Source organism: Spinacia oleracea, chromosome 6, assembly GCF_020520425.1.
Source record: "Spinacia oleracea cultivar Varoflay chromosome 6, BTI_SOV_V1, whole genome shotgun sequence".
Lineage (NCBI taxonomy): Eukaryota > Viridiplantae > Streptophyta > Magnoliopsida > Caryophyllales > Amaranthaceae > Spinacia > Spinacia oleracea.
In genome coordinates, this window is record NC_079492.1 from 98,319,375 (window position 1) to 98,338,617 (window position 19,243).

Below are 19,243 nucleotides of genomic sequence, written 5' to 3' on the forward strand. Positions count from 1 at the left end.
GGAAGAAGGAAGCAAAAGAGGAGGGAAAACATAAATTGGCTGTTGGATGTTAAATACGGGTTTGGGCCGCACCCATCATCAAAAGAGAGAGCACACTTAACAAGTCCAAAGGAGGTTCCACCTTAAAATCATATGGCAATAAGGGGAATAGCCCTTGGTCTTATTAAGTGTTTAACTCTCTTCTCTTTTATCAATGTGGGACTATCACACGTGATGTTTCATGGGTCACATCTTAACATTGGATGTGGGCCCCACTAACAACAGTTTTGACAAAAGTAAAAAAATGGTGCTGATTTTCTTAACAAAGAAAGTTTAAGATGTTTATTTAAAAAAGACTTAATTGATTATTTCAAAAGTGACAACTTTGAAAAGTTAATTTTATTCAAAAAAAAATCCTGAAGTAATTGCAACCATAGTTGGAACTGGGTTGATGTGGACTCCTCTAGAACATCCTACTCTAGTACTGGTACTTGTAGACGTGGTACAAAAAAAATACTGGAATCTTCAAAAACCCTGCACAATTCTTCTTTCTCTCTCCTCCCCCATCATCTTAAACTCTTATTTCTCCTCAACGGAGGATTTTAGTCTTTACACACCCTAAAAATACACGCAATTTCTTAGAAATGGCAGCTTCTGTAATACTACGATCAGCTCTTCGGAAACGTGATTGTCTCTCCTCTCTTTCTGCGAACCACCGTTCGGTAACTTTCCTCTTATATCTAATCTAACTTCCTGTCTACTTTTCTCTAGTTTTTTTTGTTCATTTTTCTGTTTATGTTTTTATTGCTGTTTGTTGTTGGAGTTGAAACTGGAATGAAGATTTAGCAAATGGGTTCGTTAAATAATGAAACTAATTAATTAAGTAATTGAATTAATGAAACTAATTAGTTAAGTAATTGAATTAAGTAATTAAAGTGATCTGCTCAGTAGGGTGGTCTTATACAAAAGTTACCGTGGAGAAATTGAAGCTTCGTTTTATTCGCTTTATTTGACTGAGCTACACTATTTTTTTGAGCTACACCCATCCGTATGTGAAAATGTCTTGAAAAAAAATGAATTTATCTTATCTAACTTTATCCTAACTTATTTTGTTTGAAATAAGTCAATATAAGTAGTAGAAGTATATAGCAGACGGCTTGAATCCCCAGTCAATTTTCCTTGTGTAAAAGAACATTCATTTTAAGGGTTTTAAATTTTTGATCACAACTGGTAGAACTTTAAAATTGGTAAACCAGCCAGTAGCCAGGATCTGAAGATATTTATCCTTGAAACAAAACTTGTTGGAAATGGACTGTTGTTAATGTCAGTTTGTAACTCATTAAAACCGTGTGCAAGTAAAAATGGATCCGACCTGAAAATAGCTGGGTACAATCCGAAAATAGCTGTGATATCCGGGAAACCTGATTTTACTGGGTACAATCCGAAAAAGCTCGTATTAGGAGGAAGTTAACCTTTCTTTTCTGGGAGGGGTACAATTTCCTTTCCTCTATGGAGTACTTGTTTTTTTGGCTAGAATTTTAAGTTTTGATTATTTGACCGCTTCTACCAACTATAAATCTTCAAAAATGATAAAGGTCGCATTGCGACCTTTTAAGCCGTATCACAATGATGACATGACATGCTTATGTGTCGTGATTTAAATTGAAAACTAAAATATTTAACTTATACTTCTAAGTTCTAACCTATTATAATGTTTCAAAAAAAAAGGTAGGAAAATTCTAAAATTCTAATTTGTTTCAATTCATTCTTTATATCGACTACCTTATTTACGTAATTTAATAGTAAAAATATTGCATTAAGTAAAAATATTCCGATGATGCATATCCTACGTAGCGCCTATCTGTACCAATTAAGCTCCGACACATTAGATTGTGACAACTAAATGTTGTAGCAACTTGCGATCTTTATCATCATCCATAAATCTTTGTACTCTACACTTGGTTTATTTTACTATTTCATGTGAAATATCTTATATCTCTAACAAAAATAGTGTAGATTCAGTTGCTCATAGTCCTGAGAGTTCCTGTATGCCATGTTTTGGCTACATAAGAATTGTTACTTCTGTGTTGTCTTAAGTTTCTAAGGTCTAACGTGATTCTGATCTTACCATGTTTCTGAATTCTGATGCTTTCTAAAGAGAAATGCTGGCTTGTTAGTTGTTATATAATACGACTAGTAGGATAGTTTTATAGTAGTTCTTAGGTTGTCGTGTGGGGATGATAATTAATGTTGATGATGCAACTTACAGTTATTCCTATTACCTCTTTGCAGTTGGCTGATAATCTGAACCCGTCATGGTTTTCCCCAACGTTGATCAGTAGGTGTATGAGTTTCTCGAGGCCATTCAGGTACATATTCATTCTTCCTTAATAAAAATGAGTTTTTCCTTTTGAACATCGCTTGTGAAATTATTGTGTTACTGTACAGCTCAAAATCTGCTGGTGATGAAATTATTGGTATTGATTTGGGTACTACTAATTCATGTGTAGCAGTCATGGAGGGAAAGGTTGGTCTTCTGTTTCCTTCTCGTTCAACGATTCAGCTTTTGGTTAGTTAGGCTTGCTTATAAGCTTTCTAACCTTGTTAAACTGATTTTTTTTTGTAGAATGCTAAGGTGATAGAAAATTCTGAAGGAGGTCGAACAACACCTTCCATTGTTGCCTTCACTCCAAAGGGGGATTTACTGGTGGGAACCCCCGCAAAAAGACAAGCAGTGACAAATCCACAGAATACCTTTTTTGGAATTAAGCGTATGATTGGAAGGCGTTTTGATGACCCTCAAACGCAGAAAGAGAGTAAAATGGTTCCTTTTAAGATAGTTAAAGCTCCGAATGGAGATGCATGGGTTGAAACTACCACTGGACAGCAGTATTCTCCTAGCCAAGTCGGAGCATTTGTTCTGACTAAGATGAAAGAAACTGCAGAGGCTTATCTGGGGAAGAACATTTCCAAAGCTGTAATTACAGTTCCTGCTTACTTCAATGATGCACAGAGGCAAGCAACAAAAGATGCTGGAAGGATTGCAGGTCTTGATGTGCAGAGAATCATAAACGAACCAACTGCCGCCGCACTTGCATACGGTTTGAATAACAAGGAAGGTCTCATTGCGGTTTTTGACCTTGGAGGGGGAACTTTCGATATTTCTATTTTAGAGATATCCAATGGTGTGTTTGAGGTATATTGTTCGTTGCATTTGGATATATTAGTTACTATGTTTGTCCTCTTAAGCTAGTTGGCTGAACGTGTTATTTTCTTTCATCAGGTAAAAGCAACCAACGGTGATACCTTCTTGGGAGGCGAAGATTTCGACAATGCATTGGTTGAATTTTTGGTTAGTGAGTTCAAGAAATCTGATGGCATCGATCTTTCACAAGATCGGTTAGCTTTACAAAGGCTTCGTGAAGCTGCTGAGAAGGCAAAGATAGAATTATCATCTACCACTCAAACGGACATCAGCCTGCCCTTCATTACTGCTGATGCATCTGGAGCGAAACATTTCAATATGACATTAACTAGGTCAAGGTTTGAAAGTTTAGTGGAAAATTTGATTATTAGGACTAGAGACCCATGCAAGAGTTGTTTAAATGATGCTGGGATATCAGCCAACGATCTGGATGAGGTTCTTTTGGTTGGAGGAATGACTCGTGTACCAAAAGTACAACAACTTGTTCGTGGAATTTTCGGAAAGACCCCTAGTAAGGGTGTTAATCCTGATGAAGCAGTTGCAGTCGGTGCAGCAATTCAGGGTGGTATCCTTCGAGGGGATGTGAAAGAGCTACTTCTACTCGATGTAACTCCACTTTCTCTTGGAATTGAAACTCTTGGTGGAGTTTTCACAAGGCTCATCAACAGAAACACTACTGTTCCAACAAAAAAGTCTCAGGTATGTTTAGCTAATGCTTATCCTAAACTTGTCGTTAAGAATTTTTTCTTAGATGGCCTTGAAGGGAGAGTCGGAGATCCATTACTTCTTGGGGTCCATGCACTGGTTATTATAGGTGTGGGTTAACTTGCCTGTACATTTTGTTGATTTTTAACAAAATGTGGGAGGTAGGAGAGATTTTTCTCCCTCATATACCTTGTGTATAAGTGCGAGGTGAAGGTCTGCAGTTGCACCTTGGTTTCCGGCCTTCATTTATGTTGGAAGTTCTTACCAAAGACTTATTTGAAGTCTCCTAAAGACAAACCTCTTATGCTGGAGTGTGCCCCAAGTTATCTTAGAGGTGATAACCATTTTGTACCTAAGGTTTGTTTTTGTGTAATAAGCTGCATCATCTGGAACTTTGGAAGTATAATTGTGAGAAATAAGAATCCTCTTTCGTGATTCTTCCTCGTCCTTTTCCCTTAAACATCTTCAAATTCCAACAAAAAATGGGTTATTTTCAACAAAATTTTCAAGTCTTTTTAGCTCAGCTGTAATATGCCTAGTTAGAGAGAGTCGTCATTTATTCTTCTCTAGTACAAAAATAAGACAATATCAGAAGAATGTGAGTAAAGGTTTGTTGTTGATTCTTTCATTTTCCCTGGTTCATGTGATTTGTATTGGCAGATTGAGTGGATTAGGGTATTGCTCTCTGTCTGTGAATTAATTAGAATTAATTAGACTGTCATGTTCGTAATTGTTGAGTACTAGACGTAAGGGAACATTCTTCCCTTCTCCTGTCAAGTAAAGATCTTTCTTTCGTTGGTTGTTTGTAAATGTTTGTTCTGAGGCTTTCTGTGTTTTTTATCGACTTTCTGAGACGTGTCTCACGCTGACAGGTATTTTCAACAGCAGCAGATAATCAAACTCAGGTAGGAGTAAAAGTGTTTCAGGGTGAGCGTGAAATGGCGTCAGACAACAAACTTTTAGGCGAGTTTGAACTACAGGGAATTCCACCAGCCCCAAGGGGGATCCCACAAGTGGAAGTGACATTCGATATTGATGCCAATGGCATAGTCACAGTATCTGCTAAAGACAAGACAACTGGCAAAGAACAGCAAATCACCATCCGGTCTTCCGGAGGATTGTCTGAGGCTGAGATTCAGAAAATGGTTCAGGAAGCAGAGTTGCATGCTCAGAAAGATCAGCAGAGGAAAGCTCTGATTGATGTTAGGAACACTGCAGATTCCACTATTTATAGTATTGAGAAGAGTGTGTCAGAGTATAAGGATAAGGTCCCTTGGGATGTCGTTCAAGAGATAGAATCTGCTGTGGCTGGTCTTAAGGAAGCTATGCAGAAGGATGATGCTGATCTGATTAAGGCTAAGACTGATGCAGCTAATGCAGCAGTTTCTAAGATTGGACAACATATGGCTGGCGGTGGTGGTGGTGGTGACGGGGGTTCTTCTGGCGGCTCTCGAGGTGGCGGGGATCAGACTCCTGAAGCAGAATACGAGGAAGTGAAGAAGTGAAACTTATTAGCTAATGTGCTGGTTACAGACTTGAATCCTTGTGTAAATCATGGTTATGTGATTAGTCTAGGAATGTTTTGTGTAAGTATTATGTTGCTAAGCGTTGCCATAGGAACTCTGGAATTAAGATTTTTGTGGATGTCGCTACTGTTAACCCATTAATTAATAAGTAATAACGAGAACCAAAAAATAACACAAATATTTGGGAACTGTAATCTGTATTTCATTGTTGTACCTCTGTTAAGTTCCAAGTTTCAAGTGCAGCTGTGCAGGTCTCCTGGTGTTTGATGGGTAATGAATAGATCTGGTTATTGGACGAGGTAGTTCAATGGATATAGTGTTAGGTTCATTTTAATAGGGCTTTTATTGGTCTGAGCTCTTATTGGTCTGAGCTCTTATTGGATAGGGCCTTTATTGGACAGGGTCGTTATAGGGTCAAACTTATACCGCAATTATTTTGAAAACTGAAATGGTAATGATACAAAAAATTATATGTATAGCTTCGTATTCACTTGTACTTGCACATGGCTCTTTTGTTTTTCATTTTTCATTGCTTGTTTATTGACCCGCGACCCGCTTTTGACCGGTCCATTATCGACCCGCTAAAAATGACCCTTTCATTACCCGACCCGCTTTTGACCCGCACTGACCCTGACCCGACCCGCCCAATAACCAGGTCTAATAATAAATTAATGATACTAGAGAGCGACTGTTTTGTCAAAATTACCCGAGGGAAATAAAAACGAATGTTGGTCACCTTTGAGTTTTACACTTTTTCACTCTTTGTTACCTTTTCAATATCTAAATGTTTTGAACAATATTTTTCTCAACAATTACTTTAATAGTGTGTTACGCATTTGATATGCTACATTACACATTGAAATGTTGTATATAATCCATTTGTTACATCTGTGCTATATACGTTTTAAAGTAAGGAGTTTGTTGAATGGAATAATATGAATCGGCAAATTTTGATATGAATATATAATAGAGGAATCGTCCCAGTTCACTTTGGTGGAGTGAGCTTGTCATGTATAAGTGTATAACCGTCCTTGGGAAAGATTGTAAACAAATAAACAATGCTACGACCAAATTGGCATTTCTGTTACTTGATCGCATCACCATATAATGCCAGTAGTTGTCATGAAAATGAAATCTGGTTTACAGTGAAATATGGTAGTACAACTAGTACTACAATATAAATTCCTCTGGATGACCATTACGATTGCAAGTACAATCCTTTTTTTAATTTGTACTACTAAACTTTGGAGCAAGATGACAATTACCTTGGCATGTATACAGCAAGATCGACGTCATGCTCATGTAGTCATTCCGTATGCCACATATCACAAATAAGTCCAATTCAATTGTGGTACACCTTAGAGGCTTAGAGACATACGCTATAAAATGTTAGATAAAATAGTTTAAAAGTCGATATCGATAACACTTATTTGTACTCCCTCCGTCCCGGAATACTCGACCCGGTTTGACCGACACAGAGTTTAAGAGACTTGAATTGACTTATTTAATTTAATAGGTAGTACTCCCTCCATTCCTTTTTGTTGTTCCCATTTCCTTTTTTGACGTTTCTTTTTGTTGTTCCCCTACTGAATCTTTACTATTTTTTGCCATAGTTTTTTTACCAATTTACCCTAAGATTCCCCACTATTTACCAAAAAACCCTAAGATTCTACACTTTTTCTACCATCTTTTTCCCCACCACCCTTATTTAATTATTTTCCCATTTCCCATAACCCCACCCACTACCCGTCTCTTTCAATTCTCTCTCATTCACTTCACCCCCCTCTCCCACCTCTCTGATTTCTCTCTCTCTCTTCATTTTCTCTCTCCTTCATTTTCTCTCTCCCTCCCTCTATTCATTTCTTGTTCTGTTTCTCTCCTCCTCTACGTTTTTCACTCTCTCTCCTCCAAAACATCTCTCTGTTCTTCATATTTGGATGTGAGGTCGCCGCCACCACCACAACCAAACCTCCGCCGCCGACACCACTCTCCGTTAAAGTCGTAAAATACGGAAATATGGCTTTAGATGGTGAAATTCGACTACAAAAACTCTAGATCTAGAGTTTTCATGGCCGAATTTGACCTCTAAATCCTTTAAATCGTGAGTGATAGTAAGGATCAAGTGGGTATTAATTTTTTTTGTATTTTTTTGTCGAATTTTCTAGGTGGTTTTTGTCGAGTTTTAGGTTGATTTTCGTCGAATTTTTCGGTTGATTTTCGATGATTTTTTGGCAGATTTTTTGGGTTGTATTTGGTCGATTTTTGGGTTAAATTTGGTCGAATTCAATTGGTGGTTGATTTTGGGTTGAATTTGGGTTGAAATTGTTCGCATTTCTGTGTTGAATTTGGGTTGAATTTGCTCGATATTTGGTTGAATTTATTCGATTTTCTGGGTTGAAATAGTTCGATTTGGGTTGAATTTGTTGTTCGATTTTCTCAGTTTAATTTGGGTTGAACTTGTTCGTATTTCTGGGTTTAATTTGGGTTGATTTTTGTTGAATTCTGGGTTGATGTTGCTCGAATTTTTATTCGATTTTGGTTGAAATCTGGGTTAATTTGTCGATTTTGTCGATTTCTGGGTTGATAAATCGATTTTCTTGGTTGATTGCTTTCGATGAAGATAGTTTGTCGATTTTGGTTGAATATTCTGGGTACAATTTGTTCGTCGATTTTGGTTGAATATTCTGGATACAATTTGTTCGTCGATTTTGGTTGAATATTCTGGGTATTCTGGCCTTCTGAGTATTCGAAATTCTGGGTTTAATTTCTTACAAATTCTGGGTTTAATTTCCATTTATCTTATTTCTTTAATATTTTCTCTCTCTTCACTTTATTTTAAATATATAATTTCTTACACCCAATCATTATTCTTACACCCAATCATTACTCATATCCCAATACAACTCAAGATTCCATATTTCTTAAAAACCCCCCAACATTCCTTAGGGGAACAACAAAAAGGAATGGAGGGAGTAGTTGATAGTGGGGTATTATTTTAATGTAGTTAGTGAAGGAAATAATGCCCTTGGTCCAAGTATGCATTCTATGTTAAGTCTAATAAATGCGGTTCAGTATTAATTAACAAGTTAATAATTCAGTGAGATCAAGTGAGCTGAATGCCTAGCTAGAGGCCGCTTCAGTTCAAGTGGAATTAATAATATTAATCCACAGCTTACTCTTGACTGAACCCGTAGGGTCACACAAATAGTACGTAAACGGATCAAGTATTTAATGGCATTAGATACTCCATCTATGGATATTCGGAATCGACGGATCTTGGTTTCAGTGGGAGCTGAGATCGTCACAGGCAAGAAATGAATACTCCGGAAACGATGATATTGCCGAAAACGGAAATATGGATCGTATCGGAAATATAAATATTATCCAAGTCGTAGATGTTGCCGGAAACGGAAACATGGTATGTATCGGAAAATATTATCGGAAATGGAAATATTACCAGAATCGGAAATATTGCCGGAAACGGAAATATTGTCAGAATCGGAAATATTATCGGAATCGGAAAATAATTCCGGAAACGGAAATATTAAATATTTGTTCGAAACGGAAATTGATTCCGGAATCGGAAATATTAAATATTGTTCGTATCGGAAATGAATTCCGGAACCGGGAATTTAATCGGAAGCGTATCGTACGAATTAGCATCGGACGAGGCCTGCCGGACGAAGGCCCAGCACGAAGTCGGGCCATCGCCCAGCAAGCCAAACGCGCGCCCAGCCAAGGCAGCGCCCAGGCCCACCGCAAGGCAGGCCCAGCGCGCGCCTAAGGCCATGGGCCTCGCTGCGTGGGCTGCTGCTCGCACGCACGCATGGGCGGCCCTCGTGGCTGCCGTGTGTGTGTGTGAGTTTGTGTTCATGCACGATTCCTAAAACTATTAGAATTAGTATATGATTAAATTCCTATTCCTAAAAGGATAAATTAATTAATTAGAGTTCTTATAGGATTCTAAGTTTAATTAATTCGTATCCTACTAGGATTCCAATTCCCTTTCCATAACTCTATAAATACGTGCCTAGGGTCACATATTTTCAGAGATTTTTTTCAAGTATTCAAAGTGAGTTTTGAGAGAAAAATTCAGCCATATTTCTTACCTAAGAGTGCCGAAAATTCTAGTACCTTAAGGGCGATTCTAGTTGGTCAATCTTAAGGCGGATCCGGACGTGCTGTGGACTATCTACGGAGGGACGACACTTGGAGTCCTAAAGACTTGTTCTTGTTCGGTTCGGGCGCAGCTAGGGAAGGCACGCAACAAAGAGTATGCATCTAAATTATGCTATATGATTATGTGTAAATAATATGTATTCCTGGCTAAATGGTTGTTTCCGCAGATTTATGAATTGTCATATGTATCATAACCTAACAGTTAGTGGGAGGTGGGTTAAGAGGTGGGGTTGGGGGAGAGTAGGGGTTGAATTTTTAATTATTTTTTGTATGGAGTAGGGGGTAGGTGGGTTAATAGGGGTGGAGTGAGAAATAATATAATATTGTTAGAATATTTCCATTTTTAGAAACAGGTCAAGTATTAAGGGACGACCTGATAAGGAAAACAGGTCAAGTATTCCGGGACGGAGGGAGTACTATACTAGGGTAGAGGTGCATGTATGACCGCGATTAAACAATAAAAATCATGATAACATTAATAATTAACGTCTGAGTTATTCAAATTATTTCACCTTTCAGTTGGACGCTGCTGTAAATTGTAATGACTAATGACGACTTCGTCTTACAGTTATTTATTTCCCTTAATTAGGCTCAGTTTGTTTTGACGGAAAATACTTTTTTGAAAAATGATTTTTTCATTTTTCTTTGTTTGTTTTATTAAGATGGAAACAATTTTCACATAGGTGGAAAACAACTTTCTTTACTTTAGGGAAAATCAACTTTCCATTGATATTTTCCCTTAAAAATTGTTTTTCATGAAAAATAATTTCCGTTTGAAAATGTTTTATGTGGAAACAAATAGGGACAATGATAGAGTGACCCTAAGGGTTGGTAACCCTTTCAATATTGAATTTTGATTGGTTACCAATGCATTGAAACTTTACATACAACACTTTCTCTCTCCAATTAATTATGCTTATATATTACTTTATGTTATATGTATCTTAGAGCATCTCCAATGGTTGTAGCTAGGGACTTGCTTGCAATTTTTAGAAATTCCAAGCTACTAGCTTGACCATTGGAGTTCAAATGATAAATTAGCTTATTTAAGCTAATTTGCTTGAAAAAACTTGGCCAATGAAATAATATTAAATTAAATTAAATTAAAATATTGATTGACAAATATGACTACATTAAATATTAAGCTAGTAGCTAACCATTAGGGTACTAACTAGCTAGAAATGAAAGTAGCTTGAAATATTATGTGGCATGACAAGCTAATTTATAAATTAGCTTACCATTAAAGATGCTCTTAGGGGTTGCCAACCCTTAGGTTCAACCAAACATTTTCCAACAAATAAAGCTTTAATTCAATGGTTGAATCATTAGCTAAGGTTCAATGAATTGTGCCGCATTTGGAAAATGATGTTTCAACTCATTTTTATTTTTCATTGGTCGGGGATGTTGAAATGTTTCAATTCATTTTAGTAGTTTGGTTTTGTGTGACGTGAAGATGCAATGGGGCATATTTAAGATAGCAAATGAAAACCAAAATGTGTAGCATCAGTTCACTAAGGAGACATACTAGACTAACACACGGAGACACGGAGTACACCATTTGAATTGTTAAAGTAAAATACGGAGTACACCATTTGAATTATTAAACTATTTAATTATCTAAATCCAGTCTTGTATAATCAGAGGAAGTTGACGGAAAAGAAAGGAAGGGAGAGTAAAATAAATGATTTATGTTTGATCTAATAATTAAATTTTATTTGAAAAAAGAACTTATTAGACCTAATTAAACCTTATTTAAACTTATTGAAACTAAAATTTATTTTAATAGCGAAAAAAGCACCCGAAATTTAATTACTAAAGTCACTCAATTACTCAAGTATACAATTAAAAAAGTTAAAATGTACAAATTTCAGTTACGCTATACATGGCCACGATGATTGTTGCAACTTGCAAGTAACTCATTCATAACATAAGTACATAACACAAGTTATCTAAATTGAGAAAAAAGACGAGCAAAAAACAGGAAAGGAGGATGCGGATTAATCCACTCAAAAACCGTTGAAAAGCCCGCGCAAGCTTAACTTTTGGGTATTTTTCATGGAAAACTGAAAAGTATTGTTACAGGGGTATTTTCGTCACGGAAAAAAAATGTACGAACAAATCGCATTGTACTCAACTCTGTATGCTGCTCATTTCTCCTCCTATAAAAGCCAAGATTATTTTCTCAGAAAATTCAACTTTCCGATTCCAATACTTATTAAAGAACTGCAGCAAATAAAGAAGATCAGTAAATAGAGTCTTTGATTTTCTTTCTGTAAGCATTTCTCTGGCTTTGACTAGTAATTAATTTGAGAAATTATTATATTTGACTTTTTTGATAACTTGTAGCCATCAGAATGCCAAGCTTCTGGAGTTGATAATTTATGCTTTGAAGTTAAAATTTGGATGGTTATGCTATTTTAATTGTGTTAATTGAGTTGTTTTTAGGGATTTCTTGAATATTTTGATCCAATTTTGATGAATTACTATCGTTTTGGTTTTATAATTGCCACTTAGAATTGATTTAATTAGAGGTAATCTGTTGAAATTAGTGTTTTTTCAGGAAGATATTTGAAGGATGTTTTGGGGGAAATTAGTGTAACTGGTTTAAATTAGTCAATGGTTAAGAAGTTAATGCAATTTTCAGTTGTGATTTTCGTCGACAAATACTGAATAATGTTGATATAGGGAAATTTCTGTAATTTTTTATGTTTACTTCTGTAAAAATATTTTAATGAGCGTATATGATGCCTATATGTACCATTTAGTATCCGATTGCAGGATTGCGATAACTAAATATTGTTACAACTTGCAACTTTATCATTACCCTTTCTAATGAATGGAGTGTGACATGAAATTTTCATAGGTTGGAACATGGAAAAGGAGCAAGAGAGAGAATGGACAGAAGCACAGAATATAGTAGTGAGTGTTGATCTTCTTGAAACTGCCAAAAAGCAGCTTCAATTTCTTGCTGCTGTTGATCGTAATCGATTTTTATATGAAAGTCCTGCTTTGGAATGGGCTATCTATAGGTACTATTTTTGGTGCCTACTACTTGTGATATTTCTTATGTTTTATTTTGTCATATTTGGATTTTTCGTGCTTCTTGTTGCTTTGATCTAGTCCGTATTTGATTTACATAAAGTCTTGTGCTTGCAAACACCACTTATTTGACTTTGATATCATAGGTGGTTCTTAAGTGGAGGGTCAATTCAACTAGGTTTCAACCAAGTATTATCCTAGATGATATGATGAATGTTTTGTGTACATGGCTCTGTGCCTGTATTGTATTTGACATTTTCTTTGGCTGCACTCAGTTTATCATTGCTTGATATGCCTCTCTCAGGTACAATGCCTTTTGGCTTCCCTTGCTCGCCAAACATTTGGAGAACCCTATTTCAGAAGACCCATTAGTTGTTCCTCTTGATTGCGAATGGATATGGCATTGCCATAGGCTCAATCCAGTAGGGTTTTTGGACATTAGAATTTTCTACAATTTTTTTTTTCTTATTTCAAAACGTGGTAAAATGCGTGATGTGCTTCCATGAAACAGTTAAGATATAAATCAGATTGCAAGGAGCGGTTTGGACGAATCCTTGGCAACCATAACATCATCTCGTCTGTTCAAGGAATTTCAAAGAGCAGAACTGAGGAGATGTGGAACAAAATGTATCCTGAAGAGCCCTATGAGCTTGACTATAACAGACGTTTTCCAGGAGATAGCTTGCAAAAGAATGTTCAATCTGAGAAATTTACTAGTTATGACCTGGTTTCTGCTGTTAGAAGACAGGTCCCTTTCTGTTTTCAGGTAATGGAATCCCCTACATACAGTTTGACAGTTGATAAAATCACAGCAATTCTAATAAAGAATAACATTATAGGAAGTCCAAACATGATTCCTTTCTACTTGCATATTTTTCTATTCAGAAAGACCTCATTTCATTATATTGAATCTGAGTGGTAATTGAACCCTTACTTGAGTGGATAGATGGCACCATTCAAGTTTGAAATCGTAGATCAGTAATGTTGAACCGACCACATAATTATGCGGCCATAAGTCAGTTTGAAGTTAGATTTTTGGCGTTCCAAATTAGTTTTGAAATTGCGATAGAACTTGAGCCTTGCGAGGGTTTACTCCTTTTGTAAGTTCAATAAATATATCCAAATTAGCTTATGCTGTATGTCGTTGTGCCAATTTACATCTGTTTATCCTTTTTGTGTGAGTTCAAATCCTAAGCATGCTGTTTAAATCTTGTTGGAAACTTGCTTCCGAAATTATACTCATTTAATCATGAGTGCTAGTACTAATAATATTATCTTCTTGGAAGGTTGCCAGGCCTCATATGTCTGATGATCGCTTTCTTGAGGAAGCAGTGGCCAGATACAAAGGGTTTTTGCATCTTATCAGGACAAACAGGAAGAACAGCATAAAACGTTTTTGTGTTCCTACTTATGACGTTGACCTTATCTGGCACTCACATCAGTTACATTCTATATCTTACTGCAACGACCTCTATAAATTACTGGGCAAGGTGTTAGAGCATGATGATACTGACTCTGACAGAACAAAAGGGAAGAAACTCGACACTGGTTTTTCTGATACTACCAAACAATGGGAAGATACCTTCGGTTTAAGATATTGGAAAGCGGGGGCAATGTACAGAGGAACTACTCCAACTCCAGTTGCACAAATTCCTTTCCCATTCACTTATGAGGGCAAGAAGCTTCATAACTTTGATAATGCAATTCAATTTCCGGAGATGAAAGCTGTAGAGGTAGTTCTAAAATTCTGACTCAATGATATTTCTTTCTGTTTTCTCTCTTTCCTTTGTCTTCTTGAATATTTATGTATCTGTAACATTCTGGATGATTCTATGCATGGGGTTTATTTTGGATAAACAAGTTAATCGAGGAATTGTACAAACTACTCAAGTTTTGGACTTTTTGGCTGTGATATTTGACTAATTTAAGCCACCAAATTGCATGTTTTATAAGTTCAATGTGAATGAGCACTGTATCAAAAAAATTGGTTCATTAAATGGTGGATTCATTTTGTTATATTGCTTAAAATATTAAATAGTTTGATTGTAATATTTTCTGATGAAGCTTTTGTATAATGGTTGGCATGACCGTCAATGTGGATTGAATGCTCTTTACTTTCTTTCAAGTTTTCTGAATGGAATTGACTATATCTAAAACCATATGAAATATTTTCATGATTTGTTGAGGATATCCAGGTACAGTTTTACAGACTTATAGTCAATTCTGCATATGAAGCCTGTACACTAATTGAATTTGAAAAATTTATTAACTTTGGTGTTATACATACCAGTAGTTTATGATTTTCTTCTACTTTTGTTTATCAGGTTCTTTTGGAATTTGTGGAAATAAAGAATGTACCAGAGGGTGAAAAAGGAAACCTCCGTGTCTCATTCAGTAAGAAACAACCTGATAGACTTTTTAACGCCAAGAAAACAATGAGTATATTATCCGAGTCTGGAGAAAAACAGGTTGCTTATTTCCAGTGCGAGCCTACTGGGGAGGTTCTCTTTGAGCTTACATGCAATTCACCATCGAACTTACCATTATATAAATCATTCAAACCATACGGTTTTTGCTCTCTGTCTTTGCAAGACTGCCTGGATTCTGGATCTCAACTTTCTGTAAATAAATGGCTCACTGTGGTTCCTTTAACTGGCATCTTAGCTTCGAAGCCCATCCTTCTGCATGTTTCTCTTTCGTTTACTCTTCCTACACCAGCATTCCAAGTTTTTCATCTGGTTCGGTCTCAGCCTTTCTTTAAAAGTCCATGTAATTTCCCGCTTCCCAAGATAAGGAAGGCTAAAAATGTTAAGAGCAGTACCTGTGTCACTGATGATGATGGAAATGATGTTCTTAACCTTCAAATGAGGTATGGATCAAGTTGTCTACATTTTCAAAGTTTACCTTTAATGTTCTTAATACTTGGTGCCTATGAATGACTACAGATGTACTTACTCTAAAGTATATGACTTTGTTTAATGGTTGGCTACTCACTTGGTGACCTTCAGGTCCCTAAGTTTAAGCCCTCCACTTAAGAATCTGTGGAGTTGCCCCCCTGCCACCCTTTCCTGTCTCCTTGTATGCCAGAGCTCAACTTTAATGGAAGCGTGTAACAACTAACAAGTCAAGCCTAGACCTTATCTGCCCACACCCCCATTCAAAACAAAAAAGCCATACTTAAACTCTTAAAAGGGAAAGACGTACATGTAGAAATAAAAAACAAAAATGCAGGAACTAGCATGGCCTGAAACAATTTTTGTGTTGTCTTTCTAATTCATTTTTTGCAAATATGTTTCGAAATGGATCGCTTCTCATGTATATCTCTCCTTAGAACATAAACCTGAAACTCTCAGTTTTGTTGCATTTACATGTTAATTTGACGGTCAGCCTAATTCTACTAACCCTAGTTGTTTCTTATTTCTTTTCCTCGATATATAACATTATCTTATCTCAGAGACTTGAGCAAAGAGATGACAAGAAGCACTCCTGAGTTGCTAAAGGAGGTACACTACATCACAGATTCTGGTGAAACGCATAGCTTGGCTGAGTTTCAGGGAACCGAGTGGTGTATAAAGGGGACCCATGGCTCCTTTAAGCTTTGCCGCTCTTCTGGAAATGATGGTCATCTCTTTGAGCTTGTTGGTCATAAGATGGTAAATGTTTCTGCTCTCGTTTGGTTATTCATCAATCCCTCAAGCAAAATTTACTATCTAAATAAGCTCTCTATAACTCTCATTTTAAGAATCCTGTGAGATGTCTGGCATGTTTTGGAATTCCTTTCCCCATGGGTGCTTTGCTGGAACATGTTAAAGAGCTGAAGAGAAGTGGTTTTCTAATTTACAGTCGTATAATCAGTAAAGCTTTTGTATTGAATTTTTTGTATAATTCTACTTGACTAAGTGCAATTATCCGGCCATAACATAGGTAAAACTTTTTGCTGGAAGACGGCTAGACTTTGAACCCAAACACTGCGGAAAGCATACAAGCGAACATGATTATATTACTGCAGTTGAATTCTGTGCAGATTATCCCTATGGAAGGGCTGCAGCACTTATTGACTTCAAGAATGGAATAGTCAAGGTATCCTTACATAATTATTTAGCAGTCTTTATCCATTCTCCCTCTTCCTTATTTCCTTTCGCTCACTTCCCTTGTTGTTTTGAACAGGTCAAGGACGAATGGATGATATTAATTGGCATTACTTTAGCCTTCATTTTATCTGATATTCTGAAAAGAGAGGGTGGTTTCACTGCCAAAGTAGGTTACAAGGAGAACATAATAAACCAAGTGGTACAAGTAGCCAGCTCTCATGATAACGCAGAAAATTTGACTGAGGTCAAAGTGGAGGTGGAAAATACTGATACACAGATTGCAAAACAAGGTATCTCACAAAGTGGAGGTTGTGGGAGTGGTTGTGGCAGTGGATGTGGAGGTGCAGTAAACATCGGAGGCTGTGGCGGTAGTGGATGTGGCAGCGGTTGCGGCAACATAGTCCAGAGCGGTGGATGTGGCAGTGGTTGTGGCAGCGGTTGCGGCAACATAGTCCAGAGCGGTGGATGTGGCAGTGGTTGTGGCAGCGGTTGCGGCAACATAGTCCAGAGCGGTGGATGTGGCAGTGGTTGTGGCAGCGGTTGTGGGAACATGGCAAAGTGCGGTGCATGTGGTGGCGGTTGTGGTGGTTCTGGTGGATGTGGAAGCAGTTGTGGACACATGATCAAGAGTGGTGGTTGTGGTGGTTCCGGTGGATGTGGCAGCAGCTGTGGACAAATGGTCAAGAGTGGTGGTTGTGGCAGTGGTTGTGGTGGTGGATGTGGACACATGGCAAAGAGTGGAGGCTGTGGGGGTGGCGGTGGTTGCGGCAGTAGTTGTGGAAGTAATTTACTACATGATGATAATGTTGGTGGTTGTGACTTGCCAAAGGTGGAGGTTTCCATAGTGAATGAGCCTGTGGCAGCTTAATCAGTAAAATAAACTGTGATGTGGAGTGTGAACTATGGAACTCAAGTTAGTTTGTTTGTTTTATCTCTGTTTATCTGATGTGTATAAATAAGTTTGGTGTATGGCTGTTTTTATATTATGCAAATTGGGATTGGTAAACAACTCTTCCCTTATTGTAAGATACTTACTTCGTACTCGATGTATTCAAGAAGTCTTTGCTTTTGGTTGCCAATAACAAATATCTAGTTATTGTTGTTATAGTCTGATACTAGTTGTTGGATGGCGCGCACAACCGTCTGATACTAGTATAATTACTGACAAAATTAACAAAAGGAAAGTTTCTAAAGCCATTGCCTTTGCTACATCTATCCCATTGTTGCATCCATACGAAATGCCTAATAATGTTGCATTCACAATATTTAATGTTATATTATCTATAATTTGCAATCACAGATGACTGTTGGCCATTTAAGTTCCATACTCAACTACAGAAGGAAACATTGTACTTCTCATTCAAACGATACACTAGAAATGAAATTGCTTGTTACTTATGTATTTTTTGAATGCAAAGCAGTAAGTTTGGCAACACATAATGCAATCATGTTTGTTTTTAAAGTAACCAGAGTTTTATAGAAGGCAATATTTACACAAGTAGGATAATTTGGAAATCCCACAAAACTTGAAGAAGTGCCTGATATGAGGTTACCATGCTTATAGCAAACAAGACCAGACCATGAGTAGTGCCGGTGATACAAAATGTTCAAGGATATGCTTAAGGGAATATCATAGTGTAGTTCTTCCAAGCAAAAGGGTGTACGACAAAACATTCAAGGGGTGTTTGTAACGAACAACGTGTTATATGTGTGTTCCTAGCAAAAGCCTCTAGGTATCGACCCTAATGTTCTTCCTGTTAGATTATGAACAATCGAATTGACATGTGGGAAAACCATAATTGCCATCCATGTAAATCTCTTAATCAATTAGAAAAATTGAGTAAACATACAATTAATGATATGTGCCTTCCCTTAGTTGCTCCCGAACCGAACAAGAACAAGTCCAAGATTCCAAGTGTCACCCCTCCGTAGTAGTCCATAGTACGTTCTGATCCGCCTTACTTTGATTAGTTTAGAATCGCATATAAGGTGTATAGGATAATCGGGATCTCACTTTAGGTGATAGGCAAAGAATATAATTCAAACTTGAATCATACAATTAATTTATCTAATAAATAATATGGCCAAGGTTTTTATTTATAGTCCATCGAAATATTCAAGAATTCCATAAACCTAATTCCATTAGATTTAGGAAACAAGCATTAGAGCCATAATCACAACCAACCGGTTGTGTGGTGTTGCTTGCGGCCCAAGTAAATTTCTCGACAAGTTATCTTGGCGTCCAAGCCAACCACGGGCTTGCGTGCTGCTGGCTGGCCCCGGCGCACTGTCCGCTGCGCTGGTCTGCCTTGCGGGATGGCGCTGCCTTGCTTACCCCGGCGCTTGTTCGTGTGCGCTTCCCCATGGGTGCTGGCGCAGGGCTGGCTTCGTGTCGGCCATTCCGCTAGTGCTTTGGCTAGCACGCATAGCTTGCATGGCACGCCCATGCGCTTGCCTTGCCGCGAGCTAAAAGGTTTGCCTCGTCCATCGGCTGCGATGCACGCGACCTTTGGCCCGTG

The 19,243-nt window shown here is 37.4% G+C and overlaps 2 protein-coding genes across 2 annotated transcripts; both read left to right on the forward strand.

Annotated features, from left to right (window-relative positions):
- Window positions 1–424: 424 nt before the first annotated feature.
- Window positions 425–5,603, forward strand: LOC110804286 (heat shock 70 kDa protein, mitochondrial). Its single transcript, XM_022009858.2, has 6 exons — window positions 425–701; window positions 2,272–2,348; window positions 2,428–2,506; window positions 2,606–3,175; window positions 3,263–3,883; window positions 4,762–5,603. The coding sequence occupies exons 1-6, from the start codon at window positions 624–626 to the stop codon at window positions 5,392–5,394; spliced, it is 2,058 nt and encodes a 685-aa protein (XP_021865550.1). The 5' UTR covers window positions 425–623; the 3' UTR covers window positions 5,395–5,603.
- A 5,952-nt stretch (window positions 5,604–11,555) lies between these two features.
- Window positions 11,556–17,829, forward strand: LOC110804287 (glycine-rich domain-containing protein 1). The gene is made up of 9 exons (XM_022009859.2): window positions 11,556–11,866; window positions 12,458–12,623; window positions 12,938–13,055; window positions 13,145–13,399; window positions 13,920–14,366; window positions 14,958–15,502; window positions 16,088–16,286; window positions 16,558–16,713; window positions 16,801–17,829. The coding sequence occupies exons 2-9, from the start codon at window positions 12,466–12,468 to the stop codon at window positions 17,590–17,592; spliced, it is 2,670 nt and encodes an 889-aa protein (XP_021865551.2). The 5' UTR covers window positions 11,556–11,866; window positions 12,458–12,465; the 3' UTR covers window positions 17,593–17,829.
- Window positions 17,830–19,243: the final 1,414 nt, after the last annotated feature.